We start from the raw sequence: 19223 nt of genomic DNA on the forward strand, positions 1-19223 counted from the left end.
GTTATTAATAGCATTAGATATGTGTTCATAGTATTTAATACAATAGACAAACCGTACAATTCTCTTGATCACACGAAATATTCTACATAAGATAAGAGAACTGACACCAGAGTAGACCTCAATACAGTAATTTATATGTGACATTAACAATGCGTGGGCTAGCGTAAACTTAACTTTTGTGGGCAAGTATAAACCAGAGTGGTATAGTCGTTTGAGTGCAAAAGTTAAACGAGATGATACAATATCAATCTGTTCATCAAATTCTAGAAATTGGTCCATTACCACACCAAGACATTTAATAGAATCAACATAGTCAATTTGTTTGTTGCATAATTCAATTTTCGGATAAGTGTAATTTCTACGAGCTGTGCGAAACATTATAGCCTTGGTCTTATCAGTATTTACTACAAAAGAGTTAAGCATCATCCAATCATACAGACTATCAAGAGTAAATTTTATAATGGCCTCCAAAACATCAGGAAACTCCCTGAAGCCACCAAACAAAAGCTGTATATCGTCGGCATAAATGAATGGCGTTACCAAGTTCGAATCAAAACATTCAGTGCAGTCATTCATGTATAAAAGAAACAGAATAGGTCCAATAATAGATCCCTGTGGGACTCCACATGTAATATTGACAATGTCCGAATAGATTTCTTGTACACTAACATATTGAGACCTTCCTTGTAAGTAAGAATTAATAAGTCTACAAGCCATTACAGAGAACCTAAATTTTTCTCTTAACTTACGAATAAGAACTGAATGATCTAGACGGTCAAAAGCTTTAGAAAGGTCTAAGGAAACCATGACACAACTCTTGTTTTTATTTAAGTAATCTCTGATAGTTTCGGTTATACCTATAAGCATTGTGTCCTGTTTTGTATGCGTACTGAATATCACTAATGAGATTGTGTTGAGAAATATAATCAAGAACTTGAATTTTTAAAACGTGTTCCATGACTTTAGAAATAGCAGGTAAAATGCTTATTGGCCTAAATTCAGTAGCGGAGTCTCTTTTAGGTACAGGAACGACGCGGGAAAGTTTCCATTGTTGAGGGTAAGTAGATGTAGTAATTATCATATTAAATAAATGCAAAACAGGCTGTAAAATACATGGAAAAACAAGTTTAACAAATTTAATTGGAAACCCATCAGTTCCAATGTAATTTGATTTAACTTTGGATAGGGCAAAAAGTAGTTCATCCGCTTATATGGGTTTAAATGAAAATCCGTCAGTATGTCCACTCAAAGATACGAAATCAAATACATTAGTAACATTATTATTTATAACAAAAGACCGATTCAAAGTGTTTATATCAATTTCTGAAAAGTTAGATATATATCCGTTGCCACATCCCGCCACATTTTTCTGTTGTCAGCATTATCAAAAATATTAATATAGTGAAGTCTTCTAAATTTTCGAATTAACGACTTCAGCTTCTTAGGCGACAGTAAATTATGCGATCATCATCTATACCACTGTCTCTAAATTTTCTGTAAGCACGATTTCTAAGAGACCTAGCTACAATAACTTCTCTCTTTCTCATCCATGGATCTTTTTTCCTTTTAATTTTAAATCTAATGATCGGAACAAACTGATACAATTCGGACAGAAGAGAGTTTAAATATTTAGTTTATAATTTACAGAATTATTATTGTAAAATGAGAAAAAGTTAAATTGATCAACATGAGTTCTAATGATATTGATGTCAGTATCATCAAACTTTCTGTATTCGATGTAGCTATCATTTCTAGATGTGGTGAAAGGCAATGAAATGTAAATTAAGGCATGATAAGACTGCAGAAACGGAACTGACGCCTGACCAGATAAGGAAATGTTACATTGACCACCAACAAGAAAAAAGTCAATCAAAGAGGTTGTATTATGGTAAATCCCAGTGGGTGGGCAAAGAGTTGTATTTATAAGATAATCCTAACCTTCTGCAAAGAGACCTAAAAATAGATGATTTCAGAGGATCAAATAAATTACAGTTAAAGTCACCCATTATCATTATATTTTCGTACTGAGAAAATATTTCTCCAAGCGTATCTTCCAATGCATTAAGATCTCCATTGGGAAGATAAATAGTACCTATTAAAATAGAAGTGTTGTGACTCTAAACTTCAATTAAAATAGCTTCACATAAATTATATGCATTGGAAGAGAAGACATGGCTACACTTTATCCTATTCGACACTAAGAGACCAACCCCGCCACCCCTGGTAGGGTAGGGTCGATCATTTCTATATAACGTATATCCTGGTACATGTAATGATTCATTAGGCATGTCTGGTTTGAGCCACGTTTCAGAAAGACCCATTACATGTACGTTGGAATTAGTTAATAAATCTCTTTGTTCATCAATTTTAGAATACTGTGATAGAGGATTAATGCTTTGACAATTTACATGGCAAATGTTTATATGATTATCACAATGGGTATATATACGCCCTAAAGTAGCGCCATCACTGATAATGGGTCCCATATTATTATTATGGGACATCATGGTAGAGAACTATAACAACCAACATCAATATCAAGAAAGAAAAAGTGTACAAATCTATAAAACATATTTTAGTGAAATACATAATTCAGGTAATATAGGAAAATGTGTATAAAAAAAAAGAAATTATCATAAAAACAAGTTTTCTCAAAAATAAATATTCAATTAATGTATAAATAACAAATATATAAATATATGTGACGATTCCTCATAAAACTTTCTTTGATTTGAATTCAAAATTAAACATCAGAGTAAATAATTTTTTAATATTTTTTATTATAAATAAAATGTTATAAAGCATCGTCACATATGTATGTATGTTAACGCACTTAATCTAAAATTAGGGTATATATAAAATTTAATTGTACATGAGATCAGTGTAGAATTTCTAGACATTTCAAGCACTAATTAAAAATTAGCAGTTTGAAAGTCATACAATTTTTCTAGCATTGGAATAATTGGAGAAAAATTATTTAATGGAACAAATTTATAATGTTAAGGGACACAAGTGTTGTTTTAGACACACAAGTAAGCAAGTGTGGTTTGTGGTTTGGAAGCACAAGTAACCGAGCTTGTGGGGGAAGGAAGAATAAAGGAAAAATATTTTTCTTCCCTCCCCCACAAACCCAAAGAGTTACAACCAAGCTCGCTGTGTATAAACTAGTACTAAGTAAATTTCGAATTGGATAAATATTAGAATTTTGAAAGATGTATAATTTTTGCTAGAAAAAGTAGGGAGATACATATTTATATCCATGTTTCTTTGAAAATATAAAAAAATATGGATATATTACAAACTAATGAGATTTTGTTTTTAAATATAGCCCATAAATTATTTAGAAGTGTTGAGAAGCAGTTATAAATGAATTCGAATTCGTCACTGAGGAGTTGTTGAAACTTCCATGTTACTTTGAGTATCTCCAAAGTTGAAGTGTTTAAAACATTCCTCATATTCAAAAATTTTTTCACTAGCGTCTTTAAAATGTATTTTTACTTGAGGTAAATCGAAATTTAAAATGCGAAATTTAGTAATTGTTTCATCTTTTAGAACATGAAAACTAACATTGACATCCAAAAAATTTTTAAGGCATCACATAACTTTATGTTCATACGTGGCAAACCATTGATAATAATATCTGGTCTATTTAAACACCTTTGGAGAATTTCGTTTTTGTCCTCGAGGTCTTTTATCTTGTTGCTATTGGTGTCATCAACGTATTTAATCAACTGGTTGCAATTTTTAATATCATCTGTTAACTCTTTAATTTGTCCTTCGTAATTTCCAATTTTTATAAGTAAAGCATCAAGTTTAAAATGTATGCTGTCATTAGATTTTTGGACTTCTTCTCTCAGTTCAGATACTTCAGAATTTGATGAAATGCATTTTTCACATTCAAATAGAAATTTTCCTTTAGATTTTTGCAAGAAGTTTAATTGTTCGGGAGATATTTGAACACAAGATATATGAAACCATTTAAGACAGCGGGCGCAAGATATACCACCAGTTGATTTTGTTACATTTTTGTCACAAGCAAGGCCACAAGCAATTGTATCATTTGGAGACATTTTAATTTAATTTTACGACTGCAGTGTATGTAATGTCCATAAATCACATTAATTAAGTATTGAGGTTATAAAATTAGTATTTTGTTAAAACACTTCGTTTTAAACTTTTTGTTAGATTTGAATTTTTAAAATGTGTTGTCTTTTTAATTTATTATAATCAAAATTCGAATTTGTAAAATTTTGTTATGCATATTTCATTTTATTATTTTTTTTTTTTAATTATTTCATTTTTGAGAAAACTTTGTTGTGCGATAAAAAAATCAGCTTGTCATCGCGGTGTTGCCAGATGCCCAATTTAGTCTTGAGCTTAAAAGTAAAGTTCTGAGGAAGTTATATAGAGCAACGGGTCCGCGGTCCCCTAGTGATCCGTAGCAACATGGTTGGGGTTCCACCAGGAAGATCGAAAAATACAAAGAAAAAATTGTTTGCTTTGAAAAATACATACATATCTCCAAAAGCACTGTAGATAATTGCTTTTTAATATACAATATTTATCTTAAATAATAAAATACACTATTATTGTTTCATCATGGTGACTCTTGGTAATATGTAACAAAGGGTTGCCATTAATCATAATGCTCCTTTATTACAGTACATGATATGTTTAGTAGTCCTATGTAATACTACATGGTCCATTACATAGGATCATGTTGCGGATTTTTAGTTTTGGGATCGCTCTGATGAAACGCATGGATGGATTACGTTGTCCTCACAAGGATATCACAATGTTAAATAGAGTCTGTTTTTCCATATATTTGGTTTAGTTTTGGGTAAGGTCCTAGTCCTTTGAGTAGTACTCTTCACTCTCTTGTGCGGAGTATATTTTTCATCACTATACTCGTATATTTAAATAATGAATACTCGTATTTTAAATAAGTAAAAACCCTTTCTTGGAGGGAACCTTATATAGGGGCTAGGGTCAATTATAGACCGTCATAGACCAATCCTCATCAAATTCGGAATAAAAAATTATGTTCCTATAAGACTTTTTATGTAGATTTTGTGCTCGTATTCTTCTAAAGCTACTCGTAATTCTCTGAAGGTGGCTTTATATGAGGGGGTAGGTTGAACTACGATCGTCATAAAATTTTGTAGAGCCATGTTTTTTCATATAAAGCTTATTATGTTCAAATTCATCGCTGTACCGTATTTTTAAGCTATTAAATTTTGGTTCATAAAAACTTCTTTATATCGAATTTCATCGCTGTAGTCGTATATTTATGCCTGTAATTAAAGTAAGCGTGAAGTAAATTTCTGAAGGGGGCCTTATATGTGGGGTAGGGTGAGTTACCTACCCATTCCGCATAAAATACGGTAGGAATTTTTAAACCAGTAATTAGCTTTAAATTAATTTTCTGTAGGGAACCTTATATGAAGGGCAGGGTTAATTATGAACCGATAAAATTTTGTAGAGCGGTTTTGCTTCACACAAATGTATATTGTAATTTGAATTTATTCGCTATACTCGTATTTTTGAGCCAGTAATGTGCGTAAAAGGAATTTTCTGAAGGTGGTCTTTATGGGGGTAGGGTAAATTATGGATCGATTCTTATAAAATTTGGTAAAGAAATTTTATTTTTAATACCCTGTAGCTACATCTTGCTTTCAACAGACAGACAGACGGACGGACATGGCTAGATCGTCTTAGAATTCAATAAAGACCCGGAATATATAAACTTTTGTGGGTCTATGAACAAAAAAGCTACTACAACAATAGTCGCCTTTTTTAAACACTATATTTATTAAATCCAAATTTTAGTTCTTGCACTTTACTCCAGGTGGATAAGGCAAAAGGTTTTAACCGAGTCTAAACAAATTTCAAATCAAAATTTAATATTTAAATTATAATTTTTCCATAAAAATTTTAACAGTTTGCACTAAAATGTCATGTTTTAGTTACAGAAATTCTGTTTATTTTACTATTTTTACACTTTTAAATAAAATTTGCCATCTGTTAGTGAATAGCAAAATGAAACAAATTTATTTCTTTGAAAATTATTTTGGTTTTGTTCAACGAATTCTAAGCATACTAACTACTAATACTAAGATTACACAGTGTATTTTCAGAAAATGATGACTGAAACAAAATCTTCCAAAGATAGTTTTTTTTTCTTGAATTTAAATAAGTGCAAAATAAATCTAATGATTAAACAAGTCAGAGTTTTATATTCGGTTGTACCGAATATTAAATACCCTTCACCAAGTATGTTTTAAAAACAGATTTTATTTATTTAGTTTTTCAGAATTTAATTTAATTTTCTAAAATTGTTTTTTTTTTTTTTTTTGTATTTTTCATTTTATATCTGCATCAAAATAAAAAACAACAATACCAAATAAATACATCATTTGTAGAGTCGATGCCAAATGCGGTTGTATCTCTGCACACATTTCACACATAACATACACACAAACAAATATAAGCTGTATTAGCGCAAAAAGAAATATTCACCAATATCGCCAATCAACATTTCACGTGAAATATGTTCCCTTTTCACTTTTTTCGTTCACAATTTTTTCTGACGTAAAAAAAATTCCCCTGTTTTGAAATTTTTTGATAAAATTTTTTAAACATTGAAAAGCTGCTTCCTACAAAATTTACTATTGTGAATGAATTGTTCATGACAAGTTCACGATAGCAATTTTCCTTTCGAAGAGAATGAAAATTTCAAGGGAACAAACATTTCACAAGGGGTTAACTACTGTTGTACATATCCACCAACAAATTCACTGTATTACTGCTTTATCTCGTTGTTATTGTTTTTTGTGCTTTTATTTATAATTTGTTGAGGGAATTTTCAGAATTAGTCTCAGATTTTTGCCCACATCTCAGTTATTTATGGACCTATTTTGCTGATTTTTCAATAGGAAACATCTCAAAAGCATGTCTGACAGAATTATTCGAGATTTGGATACAGACAGACAGCTTCATCGACTCCGCTATCTATACGGATCCAGAATATATACATTTCGTGTCAAGTGACCCAACTTTTAAAATCGATGTCTTCCGATTTGGATAAAATTTGCACCAAGGTTAGTACTATGTGATAGTAGGCCAGACACAAATTTTCTATCGGTCAAGAACTGTACATTTTGGTCTTACTGGGTTTTATTTATTTTTTTTATATTTAAATTTTTTTAGGTATTTTTCTGTTTATTAAAGGAAAATAAAATAAGTTAGAGAGCTATATTTGGCTGAGCCGAATCTTAAATACCCTCCACAAGCTTCTTTTATATTAATACCTTTTAGTTAATCAAATATTTGTGGAAATAGGGTTTCTCATCTTTTCTAATACAACTAGCAAAGATTTAAATATTTTATCTCTGTTACAATTGCAAGTTTTTTCGCAGCATTATAAGCACGATTTTATATAATATTTTATAGCGCCTTAAAATACGCTTTAAAGATATTTAATAACTTCCAGGTATACATGTGTGTGAAATATTTAAGAAAATTTAGATATGGGTACTGTTGTTGAGAATTTGTTTATACTAAATTAATTTTACTAAACAAATTACAATTAATTATGTGTTTTTATATGTATGGTATTATGCGTTTGTGCTGATGTTTGTAACGCACTAAAATATTAGTACTATACCCACCTTAAAATATACCGATCGACAAGATAAATGCTTTATTATGAAAAATAAATCACATTTAATATTTATAACTGGTGTAGGGTATCATATAGTCGGCCAAGCCCGACTATACTTTCTTACTTGTTACAATAACATTTCTGTAAATAAAAGCTATATTTCTGTCAAAATTTGTATCTATATAGCTATTTGGTAATAAGTGATGTGCATTACGTGATTTTCGGAAGAGGCTTTGTATGGGACCGATCGGACCCATATTATGGACCGATCGTGAAAACAAATTAAAATAACATTTTGTATACAAAAGTAATGTCTGTGTCAAATTTTGCATGGCTATCATTGTTTGGTAATGAGCAGGGAAACCTAAAACATGCTCTAAAAAAAGTGTTTTAAGCGCTTTAAATATGCCGTAAAAAACTCAAAATATGCTCTTAAAATTTAAAATATATGCTCCAAAAGTAAAATTTTTAATTATTTTTTAACATTGAAAAGCTCAAAAAGACTGAAATTGTAATGAAATTATAAATGTTTAATGTCATATTCTATATCCTACAAGATTTTTTATAAATGTTTCATCTCATAGTTTGAAGAACTAGTTTAATAGAATTCCGTTTTACGTTGATATCCAATAAATAACATGGCTTTTAAACCGACATTTTAATCGGTGTTGTCATAAATTCCAATAATTAGTTTTTTAAACTATAAAAATGGATTGGTCTCATGAAATCAAAAGTAATCGGTTTTATGTCCGATTTAAAATGTAATGCTTTATTGAATAAAAAACTATAACATTGGTTTTCATGAGAGTAATGTATTTCTGCAGTTTTCAAGTTCTAAAAACAAAATTTTTTTTTTCAAAATTGTAAAATAGGCTAAAAAATTAAAAAAAAAATAAAATTTTATTTTTTTTTAAATAAAGTTTTGAAAAGAAAATTAAAAATGTACAAAAACGAAAAAAAAAAAAACGAAAACATCAAAATATGCACTAAAAGAGTAAAATATGCTCTAAAAACTCGAAAATATGCCTTAAATATGCTAAAAAGTCAAATCATGCAAAATTATGCTCTTATGGGTAAAATATGCAAAAATATGCTCTAACAAATCGATGCCAAAATTCCTAAATTGGTCTGAAACGTGTAAATATCTTATCCATGAGTCCATATGACGCACCACAAAAAACATGCATTTGCATATTTTGGTTTCCCTGGTAATGAGTAATGTGAATTTAAGTGATATCTGGGAGAGGACCTTATATGGGAGCTATTACAAAATATGGGCCGATCGTGAAATTTTTTTTAAATAAAATTTATGTAAACTAAATTAATATTTGTGCCAAATTTTGTAAGGATATCATTATTTGGTAATGATTTATGTGCGTTTAAGTGATTTTCTGAAGAAGATCTTCGGGAGCTATGACCAAATATAGACCGATCGTGAAACAATATTAAAATTACATTTTTGTTTACAAAAGTAATATATGTGGCAAATTTTGTACAGACATTTTACAGTATCATTTCTATATATAGAAGCAATATTTGTGCCAAAATTTGTATGGATACCATTAATTGGTAATGAGTTATGTGCGTTTAAGTGATTTTTGGGAGGGGAGCCAAACCAAATAGGGACCGATCGTGAAAAAATTTTACAGTATAATTTCTATATATAAAAGCAATATTTGTGCCAAAATTTTTATGGATATTATTATTTAATAATGAGTTATGTGCGTATAAGTGATTTTCGGGAGGGGACCTTGTATGGGAGCTAAGACCAAATATGGGTAGATCATGAAAAAATAAAGGCAATATTTGTGCCTATATTTGTAAGGATTCCATTATTTGGTAATGAGTTATGTGCATTTTAATGGTTTTCCGGAGGGGACCTTGTATGGGATATATGACCAAATATGGACCGATAGTGATATGACCAAATATGGACCGATAGTGATAGTTTTACAATATCATTTCTGTGTATATAAGCAATATTTGTGCCTAAAAAAAGTTTGTAATGATATTGTCATTCTACCGGAAGTTATTAGCAATTAATGAAATTTCCGAGAATATGTACATTTGTATGGGAGGTATATGAAAATGTGGACCGATTCCGCCCATTTTTAACAGGAATTAAGCTTTCATATGGAAACAATTGTGTGCTGATTTTTATGAAATTATATCGCATAGTTTTTGCGAAAATTGTATTAGAATGTGTTAAAAAAGCTTAATTTTTTCGGAGTTTTTTAAATTTTGATTCATAACTCTTTCCGAAGTAAACCGATTTTGCTCATTTTTAATACCAAACTGCCTAGACAATAGTGAATCTTTTGGCCGAATTTCATTAATTTATTTAGCATCGTGTTTTTCGTAAGCGTGTTTTACACAGACTGGACTCAGAATTTGATAAGGCCCGGAATATATATATACTTTTTGGGTCTCAGATGAATATTTCTTGGTGTTACACACGGAATGACAAACTTATATATACCCTCTATCACCACTGATGGTGGTGGAGGGTATAAAAATCGGATACATTATTGTAAATTTTATATTTTGAAAAAAATATAAATCATAAGTAATCGTTTTTCAATTCTAAAAAATTGGATGGATTTTAAATATACCTATTGTTTTCAAAACATAGAAATTCATGTTCCAATATATTGTTCTTCTAAAAATAATATTTTTTTCAATACCATTTTCCATGTCACAAAAAATTGATTTTTCTTTTAAAAATATGCCATTCATTGGAATTGAAAAACTACTGATTTATATTTCTGAAAACATAACATTTACGAAAATATGAAAGAATTTTTAATTTTTCTTTAATACATCGGAAAATACCGTACCAAGACATCGTTTGTAGACTTATGTGGCATAGTGTAAGTACATTATTATTCTTTAACAATAATATGTAAAATATTTACCTAGTAGCAACACTTATCACATATCAAAATATAGAAAAAACGACTAGGTCACGTTTTTGGAGACAAAATCTATTGTAACTGTTTTACTTAAAGTAACAAGAATTATGTATATAATATAAATTTGGAAGTACAATATTAGCTTTGTTTTGAGGTGTTTCTATTATGTACCGTTCTGGAGTTACAGCTTCATATGTTAGCTTTTTGACCAAAAATTTGGATTTTTTCAAACTTTGAGTGACGAGCGGCACGTGTTAACGTCTTTTAATCGAGCTCAAATTTCGGTTATCTTAATATCTCGAAAGGGTTTTGTGGGGTTAAGTCGAACAAGATTCGACAAGAAAAGGTGATCTTATAACTGCTAAAGCCCTCGTCAAACTCTATAAAAAATAATTCGCGTAAGAGTGCTTAACTTGTCCAGCTATGAAAAAGTCATCAAGCCAAATTCCTAACTAGGTGAATGTGCTTCAGCAGAGGCTGTAGTCAATTGTGTGGAAAAGCATACCAGTAAATCCATCAAAGAACACGAGCTACTAGCGGACTATGTGGGCAAATTGGTTTAAAAGCTAGCGCCGCCAGATAAAAAGAAAGCCAAACAACTTCTGAAGAGACATGTATACGTCTTTTCTTTAAAAAGTCCAAACCAATGTAGAACAGCAATTGTGAAACATCAAATAGATACTGGGGATATGAGACCAATAAAGCAGGCTCCCAGAAGCATTCCTTTATCAAAACGAAGCGAAGTAATAGAGTTATTGAACGAAATGGAGTGGAGCGATGTAATCGTGCAAAGTTTATATTGGCACGTAGAGATTGCAGACAAAGACAAAGAAAATACAGCATTTAGTGCTAGTAATGGACTATGACAGTTTAATGTAATGCCCTTTGGGCTTACGCAATTATATTTTTAACGGGCAGTTCCCGAAATTTCTTAGCGACTAATATTTGGTTGGCAACACTAAATCGTTAAATCGATCATTGTAGAGGTGAGTGTCTCCACTAAATGTACCATAAGATGTATGCCAGAAGTATCCTGAAGGTGTCGCCAGAATATCCCGGAAATGTCTAGAAAATGATGCCTAGTATAAATAAAGCCGCACTGTGGACCAAATGCCTAATCTAGCGCGCAAGTGCGCTTAACTCGACTTAGAAAGCACTTAGAAATCTGAAGTTTGGAATATGAATAGAAAATTATAACACATATTATAATTCTCTTAGGATTTAAAGGAAACGTGGATTTTAAACGAAACGTGAATTTAAAAATAACATTAATTCCATTAGGTTTTTGTATTTAATTTTTGTTAAAATTAGTATTATCAAGTCCATTTTTAAATCTTACTTAATAAGAGAAGGATAAAAACAACTTGACTGACTGCTTAACGGATTTTAAAATATAATGGCTATTTTTTACTTTGAATGAATTTTAATGCAATTCAAAATCAGTTATTAATGTTTATTTTGTTATCATACATAATTTGTATCAATATCACGCTAAAAAATTAATTTAAATATTAACAAATAAGAGTGTTATATTCGGCCATGCCGAATCTTATATACCCACCATCAAAACTCGTTTGACTCGAATGAAACTTACTTATGTCGAATTTCATCTATATACTCGTATTTTTTAGGCCAGTTATAAGCGTTAAAGTAATTTTCTGAAGGGGACCTTATATAGGGGGGTAGGGTCAATTATGGGTCGATCCTCATAAAATTTGGTAGACAGAATTTGGTTAAATTTATTTGTGTCGAATTTCATCGCTACACTCGTATTTTTAAGCCATTAATGAGCGTTGCAGTCATTTTCTGAAGAGGACCTTACAGGGGGGGTAGGGTCAATCATGGACCGATCCTCATAAAATTTTTTAGATAGATTTTGACTTGTATAAAACTTACTTATGTCGAATTTCATCGCTATATTCGTATTTTTAAACAAGTTATGGCTGTTAAAGCTGCTTTTCGATGGGGGCTATCCGAAAACGTGGACCGATATTGCCCATTTTCAATACCAAACAAACCTTACCTATAAGAAATGTTTATGTGAAATTTCAACCCTCTAGCTCTTTCCATTAGGATTCTATCGTGCTTTCAACAGACAGACAGACAGACATACAGACGGACAGACATGGCTAGATCGTCTTAGAATTTAATGAGGACCGAGAATATATATACTTTTGTGGGTCTATGACCAATATTTCGATGTGTTACAAACGGAATGACAAAATCAATATATCCCCCATCTTTTGTAATGGTGGGTATAAAAATTAATTCATAGTACCTTCAATAATGCATTTTAAAATAAATATAGTGCACCAATGAAAATTCGCATGAAAATCATGGAATGTTCATTGGTTATAAGCACTCATTTGAATGACGAACTATTTTGCCAAATACGAACCAATGCTCGCCAATGACACGCTAATGTTAAAATCATGCATGTTTCACCTAAACATGAACCAGTTCATTATCAGTTAAACCCATGCATTTACTACTTTTTTTGCTGGGAACTATATACAAATTTAATATCATATGAAAGGTCTTTGGGAGATGATTTCAATGAGATAACCCAATATTGTATAGAACTCCAAAATTATTACAAATGTCATTTTTCAGTGCATTTTTAAGTTTTAAGATTTTTACATAGAATTCTTTAATGTAATTAATTGAAATTATTTCATTATAAACCTCATATAATTTCACAGAAATAGTTTTATCTGTTTTTCGAAATACGATATGTTTTGTATGTTATTTAAATATTTTTAATCCTATTTTCTCCCCGGTATTAGTTAGTTTGAAAGGAGGATGTACAACGGTAGAATTATTTTACACTCCTCGCCACTTGAATAGCACATATATAAATTTTTTTCAAATCTTATATTTTTGGATCAGGAATTTCTGGAAACTTGTTTTTTCTCCTCATTGTAATATTTTTTGTTCTGAATAAAATTTGATATGATATAATATCTGTGATATTTGATTTTATATAATTTTTGGTCATAAATTAACCGAAAAAAGCTATTGTTAAAAATTCGCCACTTGAATAGAACATCCCCCCGAAAAAGTGATTTTATAGCAACTTTTGTAATTAAAACTTATTGATTTAGATTATTTACAACGATATGAATTAAACTAAGCTATTTTAGTAATGTGTTGAACCTCCTTGGTTGACTAACACTTCACAAATCCTGTTTGGAAGTGATTCATATAGCTTGACCATGTAATTCACTTGCTCTGAGCTCCAGACTTCTTTAATTGCATAGATTAGTTCAGGAATTATTGAATACTGTTTTCTAGACTCATAAACTTTTCGGACAACCCATTTCCACAAGATTTCTAATGTTTAAGTCTGGTGAATATGGAGGCCAGCTCAAATATTTAAAACTAATAAAAAAGTGAATAGTCGGGGATGGGCGACCATATGATACCAGTTATGAGTATATTTAAAATGTGATTTCTTTTTTAGTATAGCATTTATATTGAATTTTGTCTTCATTTCCATATACTATTTAAGCAATTTATTAATGAAAAACTGATTTCCTGAAAGAGACTACATATGGGAGCTGGGATCAATTACGGACCTATTCTCTAGGCGTGTCAAAAAAATAATTTTTATATTTTTGGAAATGTTATTAACATATCTTTAATCCTTGGGGGCAACTGATACAAGTTTTTTTGTCCCACTCTGCTGTACATACATATATTCTAAAGGGGTTCCATATAAGAAATTTACATACATATGCATTAAAAAAAATTATGAAAAAGTACACATATTTGGAGTTTTACGATCTTTTTCTTAAATTTATACACATATCCGCCCAATATCCTCATATGGGGACATAATTTTTCTCGATTAAGATATCGCTGAATCATATAACAACTTTTCACTACAAAATTTAAATGACATGCTACAACCCCGATTTGATTTCGGTTTCGCAAATCGAGCCCGTGCTATTATTATATATGTATTTATATATATTTTATACCCACCATCAAAAAAGATGGGGGTATTTTGATTTTGTCATTCCGTTTGTAACACATCGAAATATTGGTCATAGACCCACAAAACTATATATATTCTGGGTCCTTATTAAATTCTAAGACGATCTAGCCATATCTGTCCGTCCGTCTGTATTCTCTATAGGTAAGGTTTGTTTGGTATTGAAAATAGGCAATATCGGTCCACGTTTTCGGATAGCCCCCATACAAGTGGACCCCCGAAAAACAGCTATAAATGGGCCCCTTCAGAAAATTTGCTTAACGCTCATTACTGGCTTAAAAATACTAGTATAACAATGAAATTTGACATAAGTCTCTTATGATCCAAAACTTCTCTACCAAATTTTATGTTGATCGGTCTATAATTGACCTATATATAAGATCCCCTATATAAGATCCCTTTCAGAAAATTACTTTAACGCTCATTACTGCCTTAAAAATACGAGTATAGTGATGAAATTCGACACACATAAGTTTCAATGAAGCCAAAATCTCTCTATCAAACTTTATGTGGATCGGTCCATAATTGACACTTTTAAGGCAACATTTGATGGTGGGTATATGAGATTCGGCACAGCCAAATATAACACTCTCACTTGTTTAAGCTTGTTTTTTTTACAAATTAAATTAATTAAAATTATTAGTTGGTTTTGTTTTCATACACTACTCACAGTTTATAGGGTGTATTATGCTCTTCGTGAAACTCGTCCATCATCAAGTCATGATACACTTCATGAATTTGCTGCTGTTGGTGTAAAGGACTGTGTGTGTTGCTTACATTATGATGGTGATGTTGTGGATGTAAAAAGTCCATAATGTGTGAATGTTGCTGTCTATGCTCTCTTTGTGGAGTTCTAGACATATTATGGTGCTGTTGCAACTCCTCCTGTTTTTGCATTTGATGTTGCATATGTAGTTGTTGATGGTGTTCTTGCTGTTGCAACTGATATAATTGCTCAGCCGAATATTGTTGTTGCATAGAATGTTGAAGAGTCTGAGTTTCTAAATTTTGATGAGAGTGAACCGCCGACGAATGTCTATGTTGATGTTCCTCATGCTCGTTTTGCTGATGGCTATTTAACATTTCTCCATATGTAGATGATATTGATGCAACGTGATGCTGCTGATGATGATATTGCTCTTCAATTTGTGTGTAGACTTTGTCAGCCGCATCTATTATATCTTTTTCGTGTTGCTGGTGGGTAATTCTATCCGTTGGTTGAGTCTCAAACTCAGTATGCTGTACTTGAGAACTTTGTTCCAAATATTTGTTAAAATTTTGATCCTCTTGATTCTCTTGTTCTTGTTGATTTTCTAACTTCTTTTGAAGTTTATCGGCATTTTCTTCATGCTCTTCTAAAGAGCTATGTCTGTTGCCTGACTGACTTATTGAAGTAGTGGTGGGATCACTTTTTAAATTATTTTCTTTACAATCACTGTGTTGATCGATATTACCAATATTAATATTTGTGGAAGTTTTTGGATTATTGAAGGGACCAGCCTCCTCTTCCTTATTGTAGCCTGTGGCATCTGCTACAGACACGTCGGGACAGTCATTTTCAATGTCTGTTTCTTGAAAACATTGATTTTCATTGGAAGTCTCTTGGTTAGTTTGTGTAGTTATATTAATGGGCGGTAATGTTGGTGGTGAAGATTTTATTGCACAACCATTAATTTCATCGGTATTATAGTGGCGATATTGTTCATCACCTGGCGAGCTTGAAATACCAATATTTAAAGTGTGCGGATTTTTTGTACTATTACTAACTAAACTTGGATTCATTGCTGTGTTCGTTGATTTTAATACATGTTTTTGGTTTTGTTCGATTTCGCTTGGGATGATCTCATCTTCGTATGGCTGCTTGTTATTAGATTCGTTAGATGAAAAGTGTTCATTTATATTCTCCATAGATATTTTGCAGCTTGGATTTGATGATGAGCTATTTTCCGAACATACACTATTACTTAAATGACATAAGTCATTTTCATATTCAGCTTGATGATGTTCATCTTCATCATCATTGTTATTGAAATGAGGACTTGGTGATGCTAACTTTTCATTTGTTTGATATAACGTATGCGTGTTTTGTATATCATGTGAGGAAGATGTGGGCGTAATCGGAACCGTGTGTTCATTTTTAACACCTTCATTACCACCTGATTTTAATCGCATATCTGTATTGTGCACACCATATTCAGATTGACTTTTGTCATTGAGACTCGCAGTGGTTTTATGAATTTCAAGATTATCTTTTACTTCCTTAACCTCTTTATCAATGTATAATTCATCAGGCTTTTCAAAAACCACACTTTCTAAGCACTCATACGAAGTCGACTGTGCAACATGTGTACTTTCATTCAAGCTTATTAAACTCGGGGGTTTAATACCACTGCTGATACTAGTACTACAACTGAAAGAGCTCTCATTTTCATTCCGCATATCTTGTTTTATGCAGATTTCCTGCATTTCCTCGAATTTTTCGTTGTCGGCATCATTGATGTTTTTTTCATTATCAAACATATCCTCTTCCTCGAAGTCATGTTTTCCCACATTTTTATAGTTTTCATCAGTGTTGTCATCGTACATGGTCCTTCTACTATTATTGGTGATTTCGACTTTATCTGACTCTGAAAAATTCATTGTGTCATTGTATTCTGAGGATGGACTGTGTTTTTTCATTTCTTCGTAATCAGTTAAATGTTCATTATCCTCCTGTTTGTTAGATCGTAAATATTTTTTGGAACCAGCTGTTGTTGTACGTGTTTGTAGATCTTCTGTTTTATTGAGGTGAGTGGCTAAATTATTGGCTGTACATACTAAATTTTTCTGACTTGATTGACGTGTTGTCTGTTTTAAACGAGTTGAGTTTGACGTATCACCAACAAGACGTTCATCAGAAAATTCTGCAGTTTCTAAAAGTGCTGAATTTGGACGTCTTCGTTTGCGTTCTCCTAATTTATTTTGCAAATAACGTTTAGAATTAGCTCCAGCCATTACACGTTCGTCGGCCATAAATTCGTTAGGTTTGTCGTGGTCAGTGCTGGTATAGTTATAAGATTCCTTTAACGATGTTATTAAAAAATGTGTATAGAGTTTCGTTGTGTATGTTAAAGTAGTTTTTAAGAGTATATCGCAATTTATAAATTCATCAGCATTTATACAAATATTTTGGAACAAAACGTCACTGTGAAATATACTTTTTATTGATTCTGTGGAATAAATTGAATTTTTCGCATGTAATGGTATTACCTCTTGCATTATCTATACGATAAATTGACGCACATTAACGGCTGGTCCTTTTTCAATATCTACTTTACTCTCTCTTGGTGACAAATTGTTTCTTTCATTTATGCGAATACAAATTTTTATATTTTACTAATTCAGTTTCAATAAAATCTACATTCCTTGCATTTTCTTATTAGAGATTACATAATGCACAGTAATTTTTCTTTCAATTGGGTGAGGAATTTCAGGCTGTAATTATATAACAAATAAAAAAAAAATAATTATTATTTTGTAAAGTTAAAATACATACATAAAACCATTATGTATTCATAATACAAAATACTTTTATAAACCGATATGATTTTATAAAAAAAATCAAACTACATTTCCAATTGTATTTCAAAAAGTATGTATTTCTAAAATACATTATTCCCAAGTGCTTTAAATGGTTTCCTCACACAGGGAAACTTTTGATTTTGTGTGAGGGAGAAAGAAATATCAATCATTTTTCCCGCGGTACGGAGTTTCTTTTACTCGGAAACATATTTTGTTTTGTTAGTCCCGTTTCACACAGATAAACTTTTGTTGAGAAACTTTTTCTTAATTCTCTTTTAACGATGACTTTATGTCCACACAGAGAAACATTTTTTTCAGCAACTACATACCTATTAATTGCATTAATTTGTTTTTGTATGGATCCTATATATGTACATATATATAAAACAGACTGTTTGTGTGTTTGTTACGCTTTCACGGCAAAATTACTAAACCGATTTATATGAAATTTGGACCGCTAATAGGTCTAACCCCAAAACGAACAATAGGCTATATTAGATCTTGATCCGATACCACGCCCCTTTATACGCCCACTTTTTATAAAACTATCCTTACCTATATCTTTTCCTATAACTATATGAAAGAGAATGTCTGTTTGTTATGCTTTCACGTACAAACTATTGATCCGATTTACATGAAATTTAGAACACTAATAGTTATATTCTAAAGTGGAACAATAGACTATATTAAATCATGATTAGACGTCACGATTCTACTTATGCTCACTTTTTTCTATATCGATAGGTCTGAGCTCAGGATCTGGATCAAAAACAATTATTATACCAAATTTACATTTTCATGAAATCTGTTATAATGAATGTTATGAAATGAACAGTACGACACATTACATCTTCAAAACGTATAATATACATATAATAATAAATATATATGACTTTTTTTATTCTTTCAGGTTCTAACCTCAGAAGTTAAAAAAGACTCTATATGATATTGATTGGTTGCTACGCACAGTTTTATGTTCATTTTTAGAATAACACCAAATGTGTAGGCTAAATATAAAAAACATGAACGGATTTTCCAGAAATTTGGCAACATACAGCGTATTTTTGGAATCAACTTTTTGATCTGGATT

General features: G+C 31.1%; 1 protein-coding gene across 8 annotated transcripts in view; it reads right to left on the reverse strand.

Annotated features, from left to right (window-relative positions):
* LOC119605505 overlaps window positions 1-19223 on the reverse strand; it is a 97541-nt gene that overhangs the window by 45199 nt on the left and 33119 nt on the right. For 6 of the 8 annotated variants that reach the window (XM_037958663.1, XM_037958657.1, XM_037958661.1 and 3 more), the window contains one exon: window positions 15243-18046. In XM_037958663.1, coding sequence (XP_037814591.1) covers window positions 15243-17830 — 2588 coding nt within the window. In that variant the 5' untranslated portion in view covers window positions 17831-18046. The remainder of the gene's footprint in view (window positions 1-15242; window positions 18047-19223) is intronic. The other 2 variants (XM_037958664.1, XM_037958665.1) reach the window with 1 other exon arrangement.

Source organism: Lucilia sericata, unplaced genomic scaffold, assembly GCF_015586225.1.
Source record: "Lucilia sericata isolate MDLA Ls3-8-SP2 unplaced genomic scaffold, ASM1558622v1 Contig000492F_arrow, whole genome shotgun sequence".
Classification (NCBI taxonomy): Eukaryota; Metazoa; Arthropoda; class Insecta; order Diptera; family Calliphoridae; genus Lucilia; species Lucilia sericata.